The sequence below is a fragment of the Sus scrofa genome, chromosome 16 (genome assembly GCF_000003025.6).
Source record: "Sus scrofa isolate TJ Tabasco breed Duroc chromosome 16, Sscrofa11.1, whole genome shotgun sequence".
Taxonomy (NCBI): domain Eukaryota; kingdom Metazoa; phylum Chordata; class Mammalia; order Artiodactyla; family Suidae; genus Sus; species Sus scrofa.
The window spans coordinates 28689723-28714745 of NC_010458.4; the positions used below are offsets into that span (position 1 = coordinate 28689723).

Sequence of the window (25023 nt, forward strand, 5' to 3'; positions counted from 1 at the left end):
TGAAGAATTAGAGTTTAGCATTAACCCAGAATGATTTTATTTCTGTAGCAAACATCTATTTTGTTGAAGACCTGTTAGCTCCTTGCTTGTTTATATCCTAGTGTCATACAAGGAGATGAAAGTTTAGATGGGAAATAAAGGAGGAGAAAATACTGAGCACTGTAGGGATCCTGGATATTATTGGCCAGTAAATGATCAGAGAAGGAACAGTTAAACAAATCAGGAGAGAAGAGTTGGCAACGTGACTATATTTACAAAATGTCCTTGGTAGTTTGGTCCAAAACACAAGCATTCCAATGTTTCATACATTGTTGGTTCTGGATGGATTTACTGAAGATTTTGGAGACGGGGACCTCTTTTACCCACCCATTTTTTCGTTGCACACTATAGGATCACAGGAATCAGTTCAGTCACATATTGGTTTCAAATGTTGGTTCTGCATTTCTAAAGGGAAGATTAAGATTACAAAAGTGGAAGCTAGGATTATAAGTTAGTGTGAGTCCAGGTACCCACCTCTGGTGTAATGGCTATGGATGGGGTTAAACAGAAAGTCAGGAAAGTCACTTGGAGAAAAACATGCCTTGGGCAGTTCCTGCTGTGTTGCAATGGGATTGGGGCTGTCTCTAGAGCGCCAGGATGTAGTTCATCCCTGCCTGAAAGGATCCAGCATTACTGCTCCTGTGGTATAGGAATCAGATCTGATCCCTGGCTCTGGAACTCCATGTTTATGTGGGGAGACGGGTACAAAACAAAACAAAAAAAAAACATTCCTTGGAAGTAGTTAGAAGCTGGGTAAGAGAGTAGTTGATTTCTTTCTTTCTTTGTCTGTCTTTTTTTCTTTCAGTTTGCCTTAGCTTTAATTAAAAAAATAAAAAATAAAAAAGCAACAAGAACCATCTTCAACTGATGAATGTGTCCATTTAGCATCACCTCATTCCTTCCTTTTTACACAGATGAGTTCCTCAACTCTGTGCACTTCTGACCGTGTGTCTGCTAGAATAGCTGATTGCTAAGATGAAGAATACCATTCAAATAAATATAGTCTCTTAATATTCTACTCTGAAGTGAGCAATATTGTTTATATGTATGAATTTTGATACATTATGTAATTCCATTATTTAATAGTCAAAGCTCCTTTATAGTCTAATCCCAAGTATTTTTGAAATAGAAATAATTATTTAGATGTGTTAATTCATAAAAATTATTATAAATTTTCAGGAGTTAATAGAGGCTACCATAAACAGGTTTATATTTGATTGTACTAGTTTGATTTTTTTTTTTTCTTTTTAGGGCCACACCCATGGCAAATGGGGGTTCCCAGCCTAGGGGGTCTAATTGGCGCTACAGCTGCTCGCCTACACCACAGCCACAGCAACACCAAATTTGAGCCGCGTCTGCAAGCTACACCACAGCTCAGGACAGTACCAGATACTTAGCAAGACCAGGGATCAAACCCAAAACCTCATGGTTCCTAGATGGATTTGTTTTCTGTGCACTATGACGGGAACTCCTAGTTTTATTTTTTTTTTTTATTGTTGTTTTTCCTCTAGTTAACAGGGAAGGTCAATATTTAAAAAAAATCAAAACCGCCAATAGAATTTTAAATTTTCTGACCTACATTAAACTCCTCTAAATTGCATTTTGAGTCTTAGGTCAGATGTGGTTATTTTATTTCTAACATATTTAGGGTTATTGAGAAAACTATAAATTTTTGAAGAAAAGTGTGACATGATTCTTGGGATACTACAAAAATCTATGGGTTGGTTCAGATTCATTGAGCAAAACTGTATGTTGGACTTTGTGGTGACATGGCGTAGGAGTTTGTTGATATGAAGGTTGTTGTCAAATAATTCTATTGTATTGACAAGAAAGCCTTATGATTCCAGATGTACCAGGCCACCTTGTAATTTTGACTTCCAATGGGTCTTAAGTTACAGACTGTGTATAGTTTCCCGAGGCTACCATAGCAAAGTATCACAAACTGGGAGTATTAAACAACAGAATTTCATTGTCTCACTGCAGTGAATGTTAAAAGTCTGAAATCAAGGTATTGGCACAGTTGGTTCCTTCTAGAGGTAGAATAGCTTATGGTGGTTTGCTGGCAATCATTTTTGTTGCTTGGCTTGCAGACTCATCACCCCAGTCTCTGCCTTCATGTTCACATGGTGTTCTCTCTCTCCTCTCTGTTTGTGTTCAAGTTTCCTGTTTTTTTATCAGGACACCAATAATACTGGGTTGAGGGTCTACCCTACTCTAATTTGATCTCATCTCAACTAATTACATCTGCAAGTACCCATTTACCCAATTATGTCACATTCTAAGATACTGGGACTTCAACTTTTGCTAGGTTCTATCTTTAAATTTTGTTTTAATTTTTCTCAAGTAATAGGAATGAATAATTTAAATGATTAGGGACCATTAATTTCATCACTAGGGAATATTTATAAACATAGAGAAATGTAACTCAAAAAAAATAGAAAGGCAATGTAACAGTAATTCCATGTACTCAATGTGGATTTCTTCCACCAGTCTCTACCAATGTTACTGTGGAGTCCACATTGATATGATAAAGCTGATGTAGGTATTAGTTTACATAAATTCTGAGTTTTCTTGCAAGTCTAATAAGGAAATAGATTTCACATGGGTATTTAATATCACCTGAAGTCAAAACTGAGGAGAAGAAGAAACTAGTGCAATTGAAATATGGTGATCTGATTATTTCTTAGGAGATCTTGGAGGATGGAATGCAGAATTTTTCTAGCTTATAAAAGATGAGGAGGAAGGATTGTGGAAACTTATTTAAAATACTAGTATACTTTCACTTGTTTCCTAAATGAGGATAGGCTTGTATTGTAAAATGCATTTTACATCCAGTTTTCAGTTTATCAGAAAAAATAAGGTATTGTTTGTATCTTTACTTATTTGCAATGCCATTTGTCATTTTTTTTTAGTTTTCTCGGCTTGAAATCCTCCTAAACAGATATTTTAATATAATTTTTGTAGATATTAGCTTAAATATTATTAATGTCAATAAAAAATGGCAATGGAAAAGTCTAATTGCCATTAGACTTCTACTATGATTTTTGTAGATATTAGCTTAAATATTGTTTTTGTTAATAAATATATTGATAATATCACTGGAAAAAAATGGCAATTGAAAAGTCTGTGTTTATTTACCAAATGTTAAAATGTTTTCAATGTTGAATTGATAAATAACCCCTAACCCAAATGCCTTCTGTAATTGTAAAAAGTAGTTTTTTAAAAAAATATATAATACTTCATGTAAATTGATTTTAATTTATTGCTCCTTGAAAGACCTCTCTGAGAATATTTGCATTGTCAGCAGCTTAAATTGACCACAGAAATGATTACTAAATAGTTTCAAAAATTGTAAGATTATTTAGGCATTTAAGATGTGTATTAGGTAATTAAAACCAAACTTTAGAAGGGTTAAGGTCTTCCTGTAGTTGGTTATTCTACAACTGGGGTCACTGCCTAAGCTGTACAAAGGCATATGTTCAATTTATAGTTGTAATGAGGAACATGGGATGTTTTGATTTTTCATTTGCTGTCCTCATCTCTAGAGGATGCAACTGCCTATATTAAAAAATGACCATAGGATCTTTGCTAGAGGATAATAAAAACATGTAAGATAATACATGCCACATGCATAGATGGTTGGCATATGGCTTTTCCCTTTGAGTATGGATTTGTTGCCCTTAGCTGCTATCATAGAACAGCCACATGGAAATGTTCATTATTAGTCACTTAGGAATGATACCAATTCCTTTGATCTCATCAGTTTGATCATAATTATTCCATTTTAACTAATACATGGTGTTTGTCAAGGTGTTTTTCAGTATTCACTTGCAAGGGAATTTTGTGTTTTACTATTTTCTAATCAGCAAAAGAAGAGAGAAATTCATGTTATCAGCTTTATTTTGTCTCATTAAAAGTGTATGACATAGAGACAAAGTGGATTTTTCTTTTTTTTTTTTTAATTTAAAAAATTTTTTGCCTTTTTCTTTTTAGGGTTGCACTTGGGCCATTTGAAAGTTCCCAGACTAGGATCTGAGTGGGGCCAGGGATCAAACCCACATTCTCATGGATGCTAGTTGGGTTCATTTCTACTGAGCCACAATGAGAACTATCTTTTATTTTGCAATTTAAATAAAATGAATGACATTCGAGTTTCAGATTTTTTCTTCATGTTAATATATTTGAAAATACTAGTACATGCTATTGGGATGAATGTAAAAAAATACTTATAATGTCATGTTGTGATATAGATTGATATTTAGTATAGGGATCACTTTTTGATTCAGTGGTAATTTGCATTCATCTCAATGATCACTCTACAAAGTTTGCAGAATTACAGTGAGCATGCCTATATTCAGGGCCCTATCCTTGGCTTTAATACAAAACAAAACAAACAGAATCTCACCCTTTAAAAAAAATGCCTAAAAAAATCTTAAGATCTCTAATTTGAAGAGAAAAGAAAGGCTAATTAGAGTTAGGAAAAAAACATTTTGGGATTGTCAGTAGATTCATATTGACAAATGCAGCTAGGAACTATTTTTGTTTTTCTGCCTGTCCAGCACTTCCCTTTCCTTAGCACACTGTTTTTCACCAGTTCCAGTTGTGTGGGCTGCCAAAATCCACATCTATAGCTCTGTGGTCATGTGACTGAAGCATGGCCAATCATAACACACATAATCCTTGTCCTACTGATGGCTCTAGAGGTGGGTATCTTATCCAAATCTGCCAAAAAGAGGTATAACTTGGATGTTTCCATTTTGGAATCTTGAGAAGAAGAAGTTTTGGGGTTTTGGTCTTAGAGTCGGAAAGAATTAAAGTAGAGACAATAGCAGGTAAGCAAATAAAGTCAATCTGAGATAAGAGAAATGCATGCCTGAGAAGAAGCAGATTTTAGTTGCTTCCTGTCCTCTCTGGTGGAACTCAGAATTGATCATTTTCTTTCTAGTGTCTTTCCAAAATCACTCTCTTTTTTTCTTACGGCTTAAAAGTTAAAAAAAAAAGTCCTATCCAGTGAAACAGACAAGAATCCTTAATCTACAGGATGCTTGTTTGCATGTATATATGTTACTTCTAATGCTCTAGATATCTTCTCAAGTATTTCATGAGTTTCTACAAATATCTTTACTTTTAAAAGTTTGAGCCAACTAAAACCTTCACTGATAAGGCAAAGGTAAATTTTATTTTTGCTAAATAACTATAAAACCTGATTTAACAAACATCCAAATTATTAGAACTGTGCACATTAATGCTGATACATTTAAATAGTGTCCATAACCTTGCTTGGGCCCTGGATCCAACTTGCATTATTATATGTTTTTCTCTCTACTTTTCAAGTCGAATGCATTGGTTGATTCTGTCACCTTGAAATCAGATTTTGCAGCCTCCTGGCTGTTCTCCAAAAATCTTTTGTTGTTTCACAAGCTATCCTTGTTTTCAGTTCATCCTTCTTTATCCACTGTGTAAACTAGGTGGACCTAAATACTTAGGAGAAATCGAAAGCATTTGGTTGTTATTAGAGTAAGGATAGCTGACTCACACATGTAAAACATTAAAGAAACTTTACAAATGTTTGAGTGATTTTTTTTTTTTCTGTTATTGTTGTTTGGGGCTGTGGGGCATTTAACCACATCCTGCCAAGCGCACAACACATGACTGTCTATTACTAGATATAGTTTTAGGCTAATAAAAGAAACAAGGACAACGTTTTCATTTTCTTTTCCCAGCGTTTTTATTGAGTTATTTAAATGTAACATACTATACACTGTTCAGCCTTTTGGGAGGTAGGAGGAGGGAAGGAATCTATATCTTTATGAGGAGTCTCCTTGAAATCAACACTCAGATGGACACACATTTGTGGATAACACACCTTGACACTGTAGCCAGAGTGTTCTACAGAGGCAGAGCTCACAAAATCATGATTAAAAAAACCAACAACAACAGTCAGGACTGGAGCTTCTGTCCCTTCAGTAGCATAATCCAGCCGCAAAGGGGACCAGAATGCTATCTCAATATCAAGCAATGATGCCATTTGTAAATGCAGGAGAATCTCATTACTCTTTATCAAACTGTTTCTGTCTTTATCTCTGTCAATATGTGTGTTTGGGGGATGAGGCAGGGGGAGAGGTGAAGGAGATGTTTTCTATTTTTGGCTTCTGCAAGCTTTGATACATTTTGCTAGAAGCTGTTTGAGTGTTTTGAGTACTACAATGATGACTGTTTACACATAGTCTCTTTGGTAATCTAAATGGCTTTGTGAAATATGAATCCAGTTTGTGCCCTATTTGCTGTTACCATGGTCATCTAATACTATATCTGTCTCACTCAACATTTAATTTTGGTTGTGGGTGGTCCATGTTGATGTGTCAGGTGCAATTATTATTTTAAAATAAAACAACAAAGATAGCCTAGTTTTCATAGGAATGCATCACATTATGGCTTTAAGACTCAGTTACCAATTAAATTTTAACATACAGATTCCAATCACAAAATTAAACATTTTTTATCAAAAAGCAAGTTGGAAGCCATGTACCATGAAATGCAACCATGAAATGTACCATGAGCCAAAACACTCTGCCTGGAATACATTTCTTTGAAATTCCAACTTTTTAAAGGAATGATTCCTTTGAAATCCCAACTTTTTAAGGAATCCCAACTTTTTTTATGGGATTACTTTATGGGAAAGTTTCTTAATAAAGCTAATTCTTAAATAATGGATTAACTAGAAGTGCTGGTTAAACATTGACACAATTAAGTTATTAGAGAGGATCACAGAACACCAGCCTTTCTAAAGGTTAACCTTTAGTAAGAAGACACATTTAGTGAGTCTTTCCTTTGTACCAAAATACTGTGTCCAAACAATAAACAGACCTTTTGAAAACAAGAAATACGAAGATAAAACTGCAGCATCAATAATAATCTTATAGTTATCACTTAAAGTATTTAGAACAAATAATATTTTTCTACACTTTTCTTTTTATCACTACAGACACTGCAAATAAGGCTTATGTATTTATCTAGTGGAAGGAATACAATGTGATGATGACTGGTACACATTTATGTACTGTTTTCTATATCTGCTCTAACAAAATGAATGTCAATAAGGTTACATTATGGAACCTTCCAAAGCTCTTTAAATTTCTAGAGAACAAGTTTTATTTGGTTTTGTAAAGACTAGACCATACAGCTTGAACAGGTTTCAGTATCTGGTTACATATATACCAATACATTTGCTCAGTTTAAGCCCCTGGGAGGGTTGCACTTCATACCAAATTCCTTGATGGTTCATTTGGGGAGATGTACTATGTGAGATTTATACAGGGCTCTTATATGTGCAGACAGCCTCTTCATCACTTACCACTGTGAGATATGGCAAAAGATCATTACTAAGAATGAGACTAGGCTACTAAAATGTATTTTAAAATTTTCCTTCTTTTAGTATACTCTCGGAGACCCATTGATGTATTTCAAGAAAAGAATTTGGTTTTCTGGTCTATTTCTTAGGAAAAGAAGCCTTAGGTGTGATGTATGTTTTTAAATGATGGCAGACATCTCTCATTCAAGCCATGCCAAAACATTGTCGTATTTATGTCTGATGGTTCTTATGGCAGAAGTGCAGATTATGTCAACTGACAGCACAGGGGACACTCACACTGTTTCCCCAATCTCATCTCCTATTCTTGAAGTGTTTGCCAAGTTTTAAAAACACTTTGTCATGAACATGCCTGTGGTGTGCTAAAGAAATAGAAAAGGTACATTAGAGGGCAGCTGTTGAGGATACTCTTTAAAACCCCAAAAGATATTTAACATCCTATTAAATAAATAACTTAGAAAGAAATAGAAAGGGATGAAGGCAGAATGCACAAGCATACCATACTATTTGTTTTGTTAGAACAGTTTTACACTACCATGTTTATATTTTTCAATCCTATCCAATTCTTCCATGATGCCACACCCAAAGCTCCTTTGGTTGTGCATGTGATATGACCCAAGTGCTTTCCAGTAAATGCTTGCGTGTCTTACTGCTCATTGAATCATTAGGCTTGAATGAGCAATGAAAGTCTTTGATATGAGTTTGTATTCCATAAATAACTTTCCCGAAGATCACTCAACAGATTGTTCCTTGTCCTTTAAGTTCTATCTCAGAGGTTAAAAACGAAAACAAAAAATGTAACACCAAAACTCAGCCACAGTATTGTTCACTTGGGAATGACTTCCATCCCATTTGATCTGCTTATATCTCAATTACAAGGCAGGACACAGAACTAATTAAGAGAACATCATATGTCAGCAGTGCATACAAAAACCTTCAAAGGCTTCCTTTCTTTCAAGCAAGCAGACACTTGAAATATGTCTTTGCCTTTTGAGCTACTGTCTTCATGAAGAATATCAACTATTGCTGGCAAAAGAGCTTTTGGTTATACTTCATCTGCCAACATAGCCTTCCTCTATGAATGTACCACCATTGGAAGAAAATGAGCTGAAGTGTTTTTCCTTCGAGTTTTCTGTCCTCTCCTGGGAGCTCCTTTTCCATTCAGTGCCACATACATTTGCCTCCCATTGTGCTGCCAGTTGAAGGATGCATAGGTGTTGTATCCATTTTCCTCTATCCTCTCCTTCAGCTTACAGTCATTGTTAAATTCTTTCTGCAAGAGAAAAACAAAATCTTTTATTCCTATCATGATGATACTTGATTCCATTTCACATAAACCATCCAGAGAACTCCAATTCTAGGGTTTTATTTGCCGTTGTTGTTTGTATGTAAGTTGTGCATTTAATACAAAACATCAACAACAGAAGAGTAAAATTCCTGATAAAACAGATTCTACATTAGAAGGCACATGATTTATTTTAGTTGATCATCATAGCCATATTATTGGGGCACTTTAAAAAAGGTTATGTGCTTTGAATAAGCACCTGGAATGATTGTCAAGAAACAAGCATTTCATGGAGTTCCTGTTGTGGCTCAGTGGTTAACGAATTTGACTAGGAACCATGAGGTTGTGGGTTAAACCCCTGGCCTTGCTCAGTAGGTTAGGGATCTGGTGTTGCCCTCTGGCGTAGGCCGGCGGCTACAGCTCCGACTGGACCCCTAGCCTGGGAACTTCCATGTGCCGCAGGAGCAGCCCTAGAAAAGCCAAAAAGCCAAAAAAAAAAAAAAAAAAAAAAAAAAAATTCACTAACAATATTTGTGATAAGCCAATGATAAAGAATGTTGTTATAATCCTTTATTTCAGAGTAATGACAAGGATAAAAAAGATCTACAGGAAAAAAGTGGGCTTATCAAGTTTGAAAACTTTATCTATAAATCCACAATAAATACAGACAGATTGATAAGAAAACAAAAACATAATGGTTCTGGATAATCAAGGAGCTCTGGGAGTGAGGGATGTCCTCCTCGCTTCCAAAAACTAGATTTTCAGTTTTGTTATTTACAACTTTCCATAACTTGGAATTTTGACAAATTTGACTCCGGGGTTTAGGAATAATTGAAAAGTAGGACATGAACTAACCTTGCTTTGTGAATTACCATGTCAAAGAAATTACAAAGATGGTGACTAGCACTGGTGTGATTATACAAGCCCGAAGACTTTGTTCCTGGGAAATTCCATCCTATAGCTGTAGTCCTTTGGCTTTGTTTCAAGCAGCCTAGTGTTTTTAAGAGGATTGTTTGCAACAAAGATTGGCATTCATTTTATAAATCCAGATTCTCATTCTGGAGTTAATAGCAAAGATGAAGTACTTCACTGATCTCAAAATTCTGGCTAAATATCACTCTTCCTTTATACACAAATTAAAGCAGTAAAGAAGCTAAGGAATTGGGACTTTTTTTCTTGTGCATTTGTCTTCTCTTTGCAAACCAAGGGCATTTTTGGCATCTTTCATTGAAACCTCTACTAGGAACTTCAGTTTCTCTCACATCCAGACTTCTTGATATTTCTATTAAATTCCCAGTTCCTTAATATGTGTATATTTAGACAACCAGGTTTCTGCAGGCTAGATCCTAATTTTGAATATCAGAACCATAATGAGCAGGTATGTTTTATGTTAATGTTATCAGTTTAAGCTTTGTTTCCTGGAATTTGTCTTATGTGTTTCTCTACTACAAAGAATATTTAAATATACCATTCAAGTGATGATTTATTTGGTTGAAAGTAAAGAAGAAAAGGTAAATTATTTATGGTAAAGATTTTAATATAACACAAAATTGTGCATTAGAGAAGAATCTGAACCCTTAATATGAGTTTATTTTTTTTCTGTTTATTCATATTAGTCTATCTAAAGCTATGGTTTTCAAGGCAGAGAGGATTTTTTTACATGAATAATTCTATTTATTTCAACAAAGAAAGTATAGTTTAGAGACTATGGAAAAACTGAGGTCATTTTTAGATGATTTGGTATATTTGAAATGGAGTTATGTATTAAAAAAATAGGAGTAGATGCTTAATTATTTTTCCTCCCCCAAATTAATTTATAGGGCAGGAATTGAGTCATACCTATTTCAGATACTTCATCTCAGGTGTTTTGAATATTCAGACAATCAAGTTTTTGTGTCAGACTCTCTGGAAGAGAGACCTAGGAATCTATTATTGTTTCTAGTATTTGGACAAATCATAAATACTAAAGTTAAAAAAAAAGTGTGCTAGAGCAAGAGCTTCAAAGGTAGGGTTTTGATAGTTTAGAAGAAGATTTTGGATTTCCTCATGATACCTGGGAAATTTCTTTGGTTTTTATTTATTTATTTTATTATTATTATTATTTTTTTTTTTTTTGCTTTTTAGGGCCACACATGCAGTATATGGAAGTTCCTGGGCTAGGGGTCCAATCAGAGCTGCAGCTGCCGGCCTACGCCAGAGCCACAGCAAAGCAGGATCTGGGGTGCATCTGTGACCTACCACAGATTACAACAATGCCAGATCCTTAACCCAATGAGCGAGGCAAGGAATTAAACTTGCATCCTCATGGTTACTAGTCTGGTTTGTTACCGCTGAGCCACAATGGGAAGTCCCTCTTTGGATTTTTAAATGATGATATTTAAGGGCCTGCCCTGTATAATTCAATTTTATAATCTATTTACTTAATTCCATCAGCCAGGAGAAAACTCAGTGTATAACGGACATATTGTTCGGAGAGCAGATAATGAAAATATAAGAGAGATGTGTTTCCCAAATGGGAACAGAGAAAAAGGTTCCAAAAATATGTAGAGTTTGATAAGTCACTCTGGGTTTTTGCCTAATTGATGTTTTCAAGAAGGCTTATGAAATCAATGGAAATTACCTGAAAAAAAAAAAAAAAGGAATTACGAGAGTTGTCACCTGATATACAGAATTATATAGGGTGTGTACTGATGAATTTTGATGGTGTGCCCTTCAAATGCAAAGTTTCTAGTACCATTCTGCCCTGAGTAGGATGTTGAATTTTAGTATATTTTAAATTTAATTTTGAACAAGATTTACTTTTTTCACTCTTCCTAGTGGTAATGCAGAATTGCAAAAGCAGTGCCCTATGGTTAGAGAATTCGCTTCTTTCTGAGACAGGCTGAAGGTGAAGTGCATAGGCTGTGATGGGCTGAACTGCTTGGAGAGGCAGTTAGGTTAATCCAGTGCACTGCTTGGTTTATTTAATTTTATTTTTATTTTTATTTTTATTTTTTTGTCTTTTTGCCTTTTTCTGGGGCCGCTCCCGAGGCATATGGAGTTCCCAGGCTAGGGGTCTAATCGGAGCTGTAGCCACAGCCCTACACCAGAGTCACAGCAACGTGGGATCCAAGCCAAGTCTGCAACGTACACCACAGCTCACGGCAACGCCAGATCCTTAACCCACTGAGCAAGGCCAGGGATTAAACCCGCAACCTCATGGTTCCTAGTTGGATCATTAGCCACTGCGCGCCAGGACGGGAACTCTGACTTGGTTTATTTTATGGTTCTGGGTGCTGAAGAAATAGTGTGGGACAAGGCAAACCCTGTCCTCTTGAAATTCACAATCTACTGGGAGAAGACAGTCAACAACGTATCATCGAGAGAAAACAGCTGATAAATGCCATTGTAGATCATTAAAGTGGTATGATGTGATAGAAAGCAGCTGGGCATCTACTTTAGATATAGAGATAGAATGAACTAATTCACAGGCCTTAGAGCTCAAGAAGAAGCATAGGCATAGTGTGTTAGCTGTGTTGGGATACAAGAAAAAAAGGGGGGGATGGAAGGAAAAGCATGAATTATTTTTATGACACAGTTCTTTTGAGAGTTATCCATTTTTCCTTGATATCACCTTTTAAAGAAGTCTTTTTTATCAATTAAATTATTTCAATCTTTTATTACAATTAAAATGTTTACATTTTCTCTCTCAATCTGAATTCTTATTAGATTTTACTTTAAAGTATTGGTTTTTACTGTATGTCAGTATCTCTTCAAGGAAGATACACCTGGACCTCTTCCTCAGTAATTCTGCTGCAATAGATTAAGGAATGAAGGGACCTGGACATGTTCATTGAAAAGAAATACAAAAAATGCCTCCAAAGTGATCATGCTGTGAACCCCCAAGCGGAACCACTTTTTAAAATGGTCCTTTACCATGAGTAGAAATACATATAATGGAAAAATTTAACTAAAATTTTCCTGACCCTTTTACCCCAAAAACTTTTACCCTAGCCAGAAGGACTGATCCAGAATATGCCTGACTCCTCAATTATAAGTGGACCTGATATGAATGAAATAACAAGGCCAATTATGGGCTCAATTTCCAATGATTCTCAAACTGTTTACCAAACCAGTAGGATTACCAAAACCTGCGACCTTGTTAGAAATGCAAATTCTTACAGACTTAACTGAATCAGAAAACTGGGAGTGTGTTTCAAACAAATCCAACCGAGTGATTCTGACACAAGTTTGAGAGCTGTTGGCCCTAAGCAGGCCCTGCAATCATCTTTATACAAATCAATAGAATAAGTTTGTTTATACATTTTAAAGTGATACTCCCTAATACTTGCAATGGAATACTGGGATGTATGTACCCAAAGCACTGGCTGGATACCAATTCCATAATTGAATCAATATTGTTTAGGTAAATAAAATCCAGGAGTTAACTGAATAGCACAGAGAATGATGAATTTTTTTTGATATATCTCCCCTTTTCAGATTTTAACAGAATACAAAACACCCATGTCTTTGTTTTATCTTCAGCTGTAACATACACAGTACATGGTTTTCTACTCAATCCAAGATCTTTGTTTTCAGTGATTCTTCTCCAAGTTGTCTGCAGCAACCATGAAAATCTGACCAGATGCTTCCGTGAGAATCTGACCAGTTAGCTCAGAACATTCAGAATATTAGCATTCAAAACACTGACTGATGAATGCCAGCAACAGCCTGTGTGGTAGACTAATGGGTGAACAAGAGAGGAAATTGTAGAGTTGGAAGAACTGCTTTGCCAACCCTTGAAACTCTGGTGATCAGCCCTCTGTGGTTCTCTTTACTAGCAATAGAATGATAGCAAAGCTCTTCAGTGTCTGGGGGACGCTGAATTGCAAAACTATGGTGATAATTTACTGAAGTGGATTTTGCAAATAAAATCAGAATACTTACTGAGCCATAGAGCTTTCCCTTCTTGTTCATGGCTAAATAATAGTTGCTGTTAATGGCTTTGACGGCAACAACTCCAATTTCCACTGAAGTTATCTCCAGGATACCTAAAACATACAATTTAAAAAACTAAACTTAAAGAGTCACATAAATTTAACTGAAAGAAAAAAAATCAGAAGAAACTTTTTTTTATTTTTTGATAGTTCTAAAATCAAAAAGTAAAATATTTTGGGGAGGAAACCAACCTTTTCCACTGTGCCTAAAAACAGAGCAACTATATAGAAACAAATATTAAGTCTTTAAATGAATTCCCCTGATTTTACTTTGAGCATACAGGGCAAAATATTGTTTTAATTAAAATGCTTCCTTTGCTAACTCTGCATTTTCAACCCCATAAATATTGAAACAACTCTACTCATCGTAGCCTAGTTTTCACAAAGACTTATCAGAGCACACATCTGTACTATGGTATGCAATTAAATCTATAGCATACGTCAATAATATGTCAGATTTACTTCAATCTGTAAAAACAGTGGTAAACTATTTCTTCTTTGTAGGATACTTAGATAAACTAAATACTTGGCTACCTTTAACTGATAAATCTATTTTTGGCAAGTGTGTTGACATTTTGAGATACAAAGAAATTAACCCAATATCCACATTGTCATTAAAATAGCACATTCACTACTCTGCGTTGGGGAAAAAAATCCATCAGCATATTTTATTTTTTTTTTTTTTAATTTTTTTAGGGCTGCACCCAAGGCATGTGGAAATTCCCAGGCTAGGGGGTGAATGGGAGCTGCAGCTGCTGGCCTGCACCACAGTCACAGCCACAGCCACAGCCACAGCCACAGCCACAGCAATGCGGGATCCCAGCCACGTCTGCAACCTACACCACAGCTCACAGCAATGCCAGATCCTTAACGCACTGAGCAAGGACAGGGATCAAATCTGCATTCTCATGATTCTAGTCAGGTTCATTAACCACTGAGCTATGATGGGAACTCCCATCAGCATATTTTAAAGTTTTAGTTTTTTGGTTTTTTTTTTCCCCCCCTAGAAATAATGGAAAACTAGGGAAATTAGGAACTGACAGACAAGAGACCTTTTCCCCTAATACATAAGCTTTGGTTGGTGCATCTAAAGATAATTTTCTCTGAAAAGTTTGTAGGTAAACTGTCAACTCAAAATGCCCACCTAGTTTAGATAAGGATACCTCAGATACTAAACCTACTTCTAATTTTTGAACTTTATGAAAGCTTTTTCAGAGTAGAAAAGCAGCACTGTGATTAACAAAGGCCTCTGAATCCAGTCTGTCTGGGTTTGAATCCTGGCTTTTGCATTTGTTGGTGAATGACCACAAGGGGAGTCACTGCATTGCCTACGTCTCAATTTCTTTTGTAAAATGGGCAACACATTAGTACCGAGTGGGAGTACATATATGATGATTAGAACTTGTCTAGACTTTAGTGCTCCCTTCATTATTATTAAATAAAGTTTTCCTTCAACAGTTCTAGAGTTTAAAGCGTCTTCTTCAGCATGCTGTGTAAATCCTAAACACAGCATACAAATCCCCACTGGCTTTGCCCGTAAAATCTGAATCATTCACGTATCTCAATGATATTTTATTTCTCTTGTGTTACCTATCCTAAGAAATACCCTGTGGGTTCCCACTGTGTCACAGTGGGTTAGTGATCCAGCTCATCTCTGTGGCATTGCCGGTGTGATACCTAGCTTGGCACAGTGGGTTATGGATCCAGCATTGTCACAGCTGTATTGTAGGTGGAGGCTGTGGCTCAGATTCAGTCCCTGGCCTGGGAACTTCCATTTATTGTGGGTGTAGCCAAAAAAAAGGAAGGAAAACAAAAAAAGAAAAAAGAAACACTACCCTAAATGTGGTCAACAAATTACAGGTTTATGCTTTTCCAGAGGTAGAGACTACCTTGTTCTTAAGACAATAATATTGTCCATCCTTTCTTCACAAGTAGACAAGCCTTGTGGAGGCCAAGAGAAATGTTTGAATAGCCCTAATACAAAGCTAACATTACTAGAGAGACTTGTGCCAGAATTACAAGCCAGAGGTATAGTGTTGGAAGCCTCGGACCTATGTACCTCCTTGTTAATAAAGTAAAATGGATCTCATTTGGCAAGCTCAAACAGGTAAATATTTTTAAGAGAAATGGAGACAGTATCTGTATTTTGTTTTGTTTTACTGAAGTATAGTTGATTTACAGTGTGTTAATTTCAAATTCACAGCCAAGTGATTCAGTTTTATATATACAGTCTTTTCCAGAGTCTTTTCTATTAAAGGTTATTACAAGATACTGACTCAGTATCTGCATTTTTAACATCCCCTTTCCTTATGCTGGTAGTTGCCCTCAAACACATGCACATTTAAAAAGTGCTTTTCTTTTCACATTTAAAGACTGCTTTCTTGTAGTTTATTTCTTTATTTTTCACAACGGTCATCTAAGGAGGTATGATTCTCAATTACAGATGAAAAAGTAGAGGATATTGAGGTTTTAAAACTCACATACAAAGTGATAAAGTGACATAGGTCATTAATGAAGGGATGAAGGGTCCAGCCAACACCTAAGCCTCTCACTTTCAGACTATTTGGCTTTCCATTTCTGTTTTGCTCTTTATCATATCTCTCCCCCTTCATTGCTATTCCCGCAAGGGAATCCTGCTGGAAGACCAACTGCCAAAATGACTCATTACAATAAGAGTCTTTAACAACCTAATGTGCTTTTCCTTCCAAGGATGTTGGCATGCCACAGTGAATGATGTCTGAGACTGAGAGAAGGAAATCTAATATACTTTATTTATGTCACAAGCAGAGGATATAGAGCAAGGGAGGTATTAAGAATCTGTGGCAGAATATTTAAGCTTCTAATTCTTTTGCCTGCCAAGAAGGCAAGTAAGTACTGTCATTAAATTACAAGGTATTCCCTATGTATGCTTTTGTAAGCAGAAATTGTTAGAACAAAAAAGAAGGAAGGATGATTTCAGCCAAGAATTAAAGGTTTTTGAATGTTAACCGGAAGTAGTGGGATTAAACTGTAGTAACAGACTGAGCTGGCAAAAGCAAAAATGTTCTGATGTCATAAATATTACCAAATTCTTGACCAATTATTTCTGAGGGTGCACTGCACATAGTAGATCATATTTATGCTCAGAAACCCTTGGGTTTCTTTCTGCTTCATACCAAATAGGAAGTCAGTATTCAAAGAATTCATCAATTAACCATTTTTTCTACTCTGTAACCAGTTAATGCTAGCTTGAAAAGGTTCAGTATGCTTCAAAATAGAAAAAAGAAGGCCTGGATTATTTAAGGTCCCTTTTAATTCTGAAAATAAACTTTTGGAAACACCACATGTCAGTGAATCATAATCTGATAATCTCCTGGGTAATGGACAATGACTTTCCTTTTATTAGAAATATCTGTGAATGTGCAAGTAACTTTCTGAGCAAATCAAGTCTAGAGCACGTGTCTATTTTTCATAAAGAATCCAGTGGTCTCTATTCTTAGGTGAGGATGATCAAGTTTGCCTATAAAAGTATTTTTGGAAATGGCCTCCAGAATTTTGTTTGACAGTTATTGGATTAATAATTTATGGTTCTATAAGTGTATACTTTGATGCAAAATCGAATGCCAACTGAAGGACACCCTCTGAGGGGCCAGCGAAGAACAAGGCGGTAAAAAGTAAGGTTGGGGAGTTAAGTCAGACTCAGGTTATCAGCCGTCTTGTACAAACTCTAAGGATTTTGGCACATAGGAAGTATTTTATCTAAAAATATGTAACTTAAAAGAATATATTAGAAAAGCCACTTTTAAGCAAATTCTTCTAAATAATAGCAAGACATTAAATTTATTTTGAGTTTATATTTGAAATCTTAAATAATAAAATTTGGTAATCAACTTTACAAAAGTGAGTGTGACGAAAATCAGTTCCCTGTTAAGTGGCAAATGCTACCTAGTGATGCAACATTACCATAGTAGTGGGGAGGATTTTGCAAACTAATGAATTCCAAATGGAAAGAACCTCAACATCATAATTTTCATGTAAATCAGTTTTTCTTTTAATTTATAGGGCAAGAGTTATGCCCTGATGAATTACTGAGTTGTCAATCCAAGGAGGTGGCTATTCATAAGCATCTTTCCCAGTTTATACTTCTCATCCTTCTCCAGAAGAGAAGCATCTGACCTGTTTTCTCCCCAGAAATTACACTGGACTAAGACTACTCTTTTGGGGCTATAATAAAAACAAACTTTTGGCCTGGATGGTAGCTTTCTCCTTAAATATTTTTCATAGACAAAACTGGAGAAAGAACTTAAAAATCTTTTTTATAGAATGGATATATACAGAAGGGAAGTTAGATGTAAAAAGTAAATGTAAAATCCTATTATCCTCTCCTAGATAAACAGAACATGAACACATAAATAAATCTAGAGATCATTTGAGAAAATTAATTCTTCTAGCAAGTATTAAACAGCAATGGGCAGGACTTGTACTAGCTCTCACTATGGAGAATGCAAAGGTAAATAAGACACAGTCTTTACTTTCAAGGAATTTTAAAATTCAGTAGGATAGACAGGGATAATTTAAATAATTTAGTGCTATATTAGAGATAAAATAGGTTTCCATGGCTTTAAGTAGTAAAGAAGTTGTCCTGAAGAAGATGGTTAGTGTTTAAGGTAAACCTTTCAGGGATAGGACTTTATTAGGTGGGAATTTGAAAAGTTGAGGGGAATATTTTAGGTAGAGAAAAGTGAATGAGTAAAGAAAGGGATGGAGGAAGGGAAAGAGTTTAGTGTGTGTCTGAGCCACAACTGGCTCTCCCCATCAATTGCCCTTGTGTGGGATACTTCGTAAAAATAAGGGTTCTGTTTCATTGACTAGCAGTGGTACTCTCCCTGGGGAATGCACTTTTCAAAAAATGTATTGTGAAACTTGGAAGTAGCTCAATAAATGTGAGAGCCTTATGAATTTAGAATCCATCATGTCTTATTTTTTTCTAAACATTTTTACTCAAAATAGATTACAATGCTATAGAGTTTGATAGTTGCAGTCAATGTGCTAAAACATATCATTATTAGTATAACATGAAACATGATACACACACCCTATCCTCTCTAAACTGAATCTCTCTCCTTCTTTCCCAAGAATTGTCCAGTGGCCCGCATAGATCTATTACGTCCAAATAGAGACTCTATATGTTCGTTAGCTTGTTATCACATTTACACTGTATAACTCCAAGATAATGTGACCATATCCAATAATGTGGGGTTAAGTGGCTCCAAATATGATATTCAGTTCAGAATCACTGTGGATATCTCTCCTTAATTGTATGTATTTCTCAAAGAACCATAGTAATCACAGTGGTCTTTTTAAAAAAGAACTTATTAGAACAGTGCATAGTTCATAATATGTATTCAATATGTATTTATTTATTGAATGAACAACTAAATCGGTAAGTGGTCAGTCTAATGACTGAGTAAAGAAAAACTAGGTATTTATTAAATATATATTTTTTCTTTTGAGAGTAAACATATTTATAAAATCTTCAGATGAATTAGTAATTCTACATCCAAATAAAATGAAAATAAAAGAGGAAATACCAAAATGTTGCATGCTTTGAAGGAAAAGTTGGTAAATTATAAAATGTAAATGTGTATTATTACTTTTAGGTAAATTATAACAAAGACAATGACAAATCTTGTTTACCAATTTTAAATGCTTATCTCCATATTCTAGCAAGCACTTGATTATTAGATTTCAAAAGTATTTTAGAGCAGCATACTGTTTAGTCAACACAAAGAGATTCACTTCCATACAGACTAATTTTCTAGGTAACAAAGGTTTTTCAGCACTGAGTATTTATTAAAAAAAAAAACAAAACAGGGAGTTCCCGTTGTGGCGCAGTGGTTAACGAATCCGACTAGAAACCATGAGGTTGCGGGTTCGATCTCTGCCCCTGCTCAGTGGGTTGATGATCCGGCGTTGCCGTGAGCTGTGGTGTAGGTTGCAGACTCAGCTTGGATCCGCCTTGCTGTGGCTCTGGCATAGGCTGGCAGCTACAGCTCCGATTAGACCCCTAGCCTGGGAACCTCCATATGCCGCGGGAGCAGCCCTAGAAAAGGCAAAAAGACAAAAAACAAAAAACAAAACAAAACAAAACAAAAAACAAAAACAAAACAACAACAACAACAACAAAAACATAACCTTGCCCTGAAATCTTCAAGTTAACCCATTTCCTTGTTCATATATAGAGATAAGTAATCAAAATTTGGCTTTGGACTCAGAGCCCTCAACATGAGTATTGATGCTGTGAAAGTAGATTACTCTCATGAGCTTCCATGTTAAAGTAAGCTGCTAAATTAATGTGATCTCACTAGAACTGAGTCAGAAATATGAGCTAGGTTTAGTGATGTTCTTAGTACAGGACATCAGGCTTTGTGTAGAAACCCTAGTGTCTCTTTTTGGTAGGCTCTCAGTTATATTCTAGAAAATGGATATCTACACAAATATAATGCAAAAAATTCTGAGGTAAACATAAAACTACATAGCTTTGGATTCCCATTCTGGTTCAGCAGAAATGAACCTGACTGGTATCTATGAAGATGTGGGTTAGAGTCCTGGCCTTGCTCAGTGAGTAAAGGATCCAGTGGTGTAAGTTGCAGATGCAGCTCTGATCTCATGTTGCTGCGGCTATGGTGTAGGCCAGCAGATGCAGCTCTGATTCACCCCCTAGCCTGGGAACTTCCATATGCTACAGGTGTGGTCCTAAAAAGAAAAAAAAAAGTAGCTTTAAGTGTAGAACGAATTACATTTGTTTCATCGGAGATTTAAAATTAGATATTTTTATGTCTATAGTGAAACAATTGTAATTTTTCCTATGATGGAAAAATTATAATAATTTACAAACAACTTAATGGGAACTAACTTTGCAGCATAAACACTGTTGCAAAAAATTATACAGCAATTATTATTTCATCTGGAAGTTCATTTATACCCCTGAATTTGTTGAAAACTTGATTCCACTCATGTTTCTTGAGAGTAAAATGCTATTTTACATGTAGAAAGTCCAATAGATTCTAGGTCTATTATGATCATGTCCAGAAAAAAACACAGAGGTTTTCAATAGCTAAATAATTTTCATCATAACTAGAAATATTTCAAATAATGTCTTCACCTCTCTTGAATGTGAAACAGAGCAAAATTAAGTGAAATATTAACACACTGTATGAACTACTGAATTCTTACACAGCACCAAAGACCTTCCTGAACACTATGCTAAGAAATTTGATCAAACTTTAGTCTGGCTCCCACTCACACTAGGCTGTTTCCCTAAAAGTGACTCCAGTCCCCGTGCTTAAGAAAATGCAATGCTTCTAAACAGTTATTTATACATTGTCCCAGCCCACCTTACCAAACCATTTTCAGTAATTCTCCATTTACTCCCTTCTGTAATTTTCCATTTCCACATAGGCTCTAGTCTCTTTTTTTGTCACCCCTTTATCACTTCCTCATAATCCTCATTTGTTCCTTTTCTATTCTCCCTTAAAAACCTCAGTCCCCTTTGTCTTAGTTGAAGTTGAGCTCAGTTAACACTCTTGTCTCTCTTCCTTACTGCAGTAGTCTAAATAAAACCAAGCATTTAACAAGCATCTGGTGCTGGATTTTATTGCTTGGGTGATTGGTTTGACAGTTACATGAGATTTAAAAAAATCTCACAGGGATTATATAGTAGAAACTGCCACCAAAGTCAAGGTAGCATGTGCCAGCAAAATAGTTCACAAATGGTAATTGTCAAAGGGCAGAAAAGTGTGGATTTTTTAAAGACAGAGAGGAAATTATCTAGCTAAGAGTTAATAGAACTGTTAGTATCTCCTAGCTTAAGGGTCCAGGTGGATCCTTAAGAATCTATTCAGGATTCCACATTTGCTTGATTCAACAATTTCAAAAAAATGCCTCTAGACTCTAGCTTAACTATGTTGAAAGAATGTCAAAATGTACCTAAGTAATTGCTGTATAAGGAGAGTAACTGTAAAACAGCAACATTTGTGACATTAATTTTATTTTTTGTATTAGTACCTTATTTTCCCATCTCATTTCTGTCCATCCACCCTTTGTCCCTCTTCCCCCTTTCCCTCTCTTGCCCTTGTTCTCTCTCTTCCCACCTCCTCTCTCTGTTTCTTGCTCTCTCTTTCACATACACATATGCACATGCACGCACGCACACACACATAGCAGCTAGTAACCACACACACATTTTTTTAAAGGAAACAGCAAAGTCACAGTCCATGTGATGAAATTAATGGAGGAGGTGCTTAGGTATAAATGAGAGAGAAATAAATGAAAGCCCTAAAAAAAGCAGAAGAATTTGACTTAACATGTCAGCTCTGCTACTTAACTATGTGACCTTGGATAAGTCAAAACTCCAAGTCTTGGTTTTCTCATTTGTTAGTTCAGGCTAATTTCCTATAGCTCATAGGAGTGTGTAGAATCTCCAGTAGTGGATATTGAATAGATGTTTACTGTCTGCTTAGTCAGAATGGTGGCAAATAACCAATCTTCTGCACCAGTGGTTCTAAAACTTGAGCATGTGTCAGAACCATCTGGAAGGCTTGTTTAAACACAGATTGCTCATATTTTTGATTTAGTAGATCTGGGGTAGGGCCAGAGAATTTGAATTTCTAGCAATTTCTCAGGCAGTGCTGATTCTGTTGGTCCAAGGACCACACACTATTTTGTACACTACGATTCAGAGACAGAGCATGCCTTTGATGTAAAAAGCATTGACAGAAACATATGCAGAGAAGGAGAACCACAAGCAGAAATAGACACAAATTATGGTAGCAACTTAAGATCAAAGAAAAACTGTTAGAGAATATGGGAAGAAGCACTGGCTTTTTCTTTTGTTTGTTTTTGATAGGTGTGGGATTCAACATCTGCATAACTGAGATAATATGGATTTGGAGTTTCTGTATAAATATGGTATATTGTCTATAGTCAGCTTTTTGAAGTCTTATTTTCTTCTCCTCAATAAGTGTATGGAAATGCCGGTAGAAACATAAATGCCTTCAACTATTCCTAAAGAAGTATTTTGTAGGCATTCTCATGGGGCTAATTGTGTTGACACTCTGAAAATTAAATGACTATATGACTCCCTTAAAATTATGCTGATGGTGAAGAAATTGCTATGGATTTGTAGGGATTCATCTGATCTCCCACTCTCTACCCAGAGTAAAAGGCACATACATGCTCTAGAATAAGCTCATTGCCTTTAGAAGGAGGATACCAGAGTAGACTAATCATTAATCTAGGTCTGGTCCACCTTATACTATTACAGACTCTGGCTGCCTTTTCAGCATAGTGCAATAGAGCTATTTAGTTTCTCTATCAGCCGCAGTTCTTTCGGATACCCTTGGCATTCATTTAGAATTGCAGACAGAAACAGGACTTGCATTGGAAAAATTATACAGCAATTATTATTTCATCTGGAAGTTCATTTATACCCCTGAATTTGTTGAAAACTTGATTCCACTCATGTTTCTTGAGAGTAAAATGCTATTTTACATGTAGAAAGTCCAATAGATTCTAGGTCTATTATGATCATGTCCAGAAAAAAACACAGAGGTTTTCAATAGCTAAATAATTTTCATCATAACTAGAAATATTTCAAATAATGTCTTCACCTCTCTTGAATGTGAAACAGAGCAAAATTAAGTGAAATATTAACACACTGTATGAACTACTGAATTCTTACACAGCACCAAAGACCTTCCTGAACACTATGCTAAGAAATTTGATCAAACTTTAGTCTGGCTCCCACTCACACTAGGCTGTTTCCCTAAAAGTGACTCCAGTCCCCGTGCTTAAGAAAATGCAATGCTTCTAAACAGTTATTTATACATTGTCCCAGCCCACCTTACCAAACCATTTTCAGTAATTCTCCATTTACTCCCTTCTGTAATTTTCCATTTCCACATAGGCTCTAGTCTCTTTTTTGTCACCCCTTTATCACTTCCTCATAATCCTCATTTGTTCCTTTTCTATTCTCCCTTAAAAACCTCAGTCCCTTTGTCTTAGTTGAAGTTGAGCTCAGTTAACACTCTTGTCTCTCTTCCTTACTGCAGTAGTCTAAATAAAACCAAGCATTTAACAAGCATCTGGTGCTGGATTTTATTGCTTGGGTGATTGGTTTGACAGTTACATGAGATTTAAAAAAATCTCACAGGGATTATATAGTAGAAACTGCCACCAAAGTCAAGGTAGCATGTGCCAGCAAAATAGTTCACAAATGGTAATTGTCAAAGGGCAGAAAAGTGTGGATTTTTTAAAGACAGAGAGGAAATTATCTAGCTAAGAGTTAATAGAACTGTTAGTATCTCCTAGCTTAAGGGTCCAGGTGGATCCTTAAGAATCTATTCAGGATTCCACATTTGCTTGATTCAACAATTTCAAAAAAATGCCTCTAGACTCTAGCTTAACTATGTTGAAAGAATGTCAAAATGTACCTAAGTAATTGCTGTATAAGGAGAGTAACTGTAAAACAGCAACATTTGTGACATTAATTTTATTTTTTGTATTAGTACCTTATTTTCCCATCTCATTTCTGTCCATCCACCCTTTGTCCCTCTTCCCCCTTTCCCTCTCTTGCCCTTGTTCTCTCTCTTCCCACCTCCTCTCTCTGTTTCTTGCTCTCTCTTTCACATACACATATGCACATGCACGCACGCACACACACATAGCAGCTAGTAACCACACACACATTTTTTTAAAGGAAACAGCAAAGTCACAGTCCATGTGATGAAATTAATGGAGGAGGTGCTTAGGTATAAATGAGAGAGAAATAAATGAAAGCCCTAAAAAAAGCAGAAGAATTTGACTTAACATGTCAGCTCTGCTACTTAACTATGTGACCTTGGATAAGTCAAAACTCCAAGTCTTGGTTTTCTCATTTGTTAGTTCAGGCTAATTTCCTATAGCTCATAGGAGTGTGTAGAATCTCCAGTAGTGGATATTGAATAGATGTTTACTGTCTGCTTAGTCAGAATGGTGGCAAATAACCAATCTTCTGCACCAGTGGTTCTAAAACTTGAGCATGTGTCAGAACCATCTGGAAGGCTTGTTTAAACACAGATTGCTCATATTTTTGATTTAGTAGATCTGGGGTAGGGCCAGAGAATTTGAATTTCTAGCAATTTCTCAGGCAGTGCTGATTCTGTTGGTCCAAGGACCACACACTATTTTGTACACTACGATTCAGAGACAGAGCATGCCTTTGATGTAAAAAGCATTGACAGAAACATATGCAGAGAAGGAGAACCACAAGCAGAAATAGACACAAATTATGGTAGCAACTTAAGATCAAAGAAAAACTGTTAGAGAATATGGGA

At 35.8% G+C, this 25023-nt stretch overlaps 1 protein-coding gene and 1 long non-coding RNA gene across 2 annotated transcripts in view; one reads left to right on the forward strand and one right to left on the reverse strand.

Annotated features, from left to right (window-relative positions):
- LOC102161640 overlaps window positions 1-25023 on the forward strand; it is a 491906-nt gene that overhangs the window by 219245 nt on the left and 247638 nt on the right. The window lies entirely within an intron of this gene.
- The window catches only part of FGF10 (fibroblast growth factor 10), an 84489-nt gene continuing 65208 nt past the window's right edge, over window positions 5743-25023 (reverse strand). The window contains exons 2-3 of the mRNA XM_021077140.1: window positions 13620-13723; window positions 5743-8681 (exon numbers count right to left, since the gene is read on the reverse strand). Of these exons, the coding sequence (XP_020932799.1) occupies window positions 8484-8681; window positions 13620-13723 (302 nt within the window). The 3' untranslated portion in view covers window positions 5743-8483. The remainder of the gene's footprint in view (window positions 8682-13619; window positions 13724-25023) is intronic.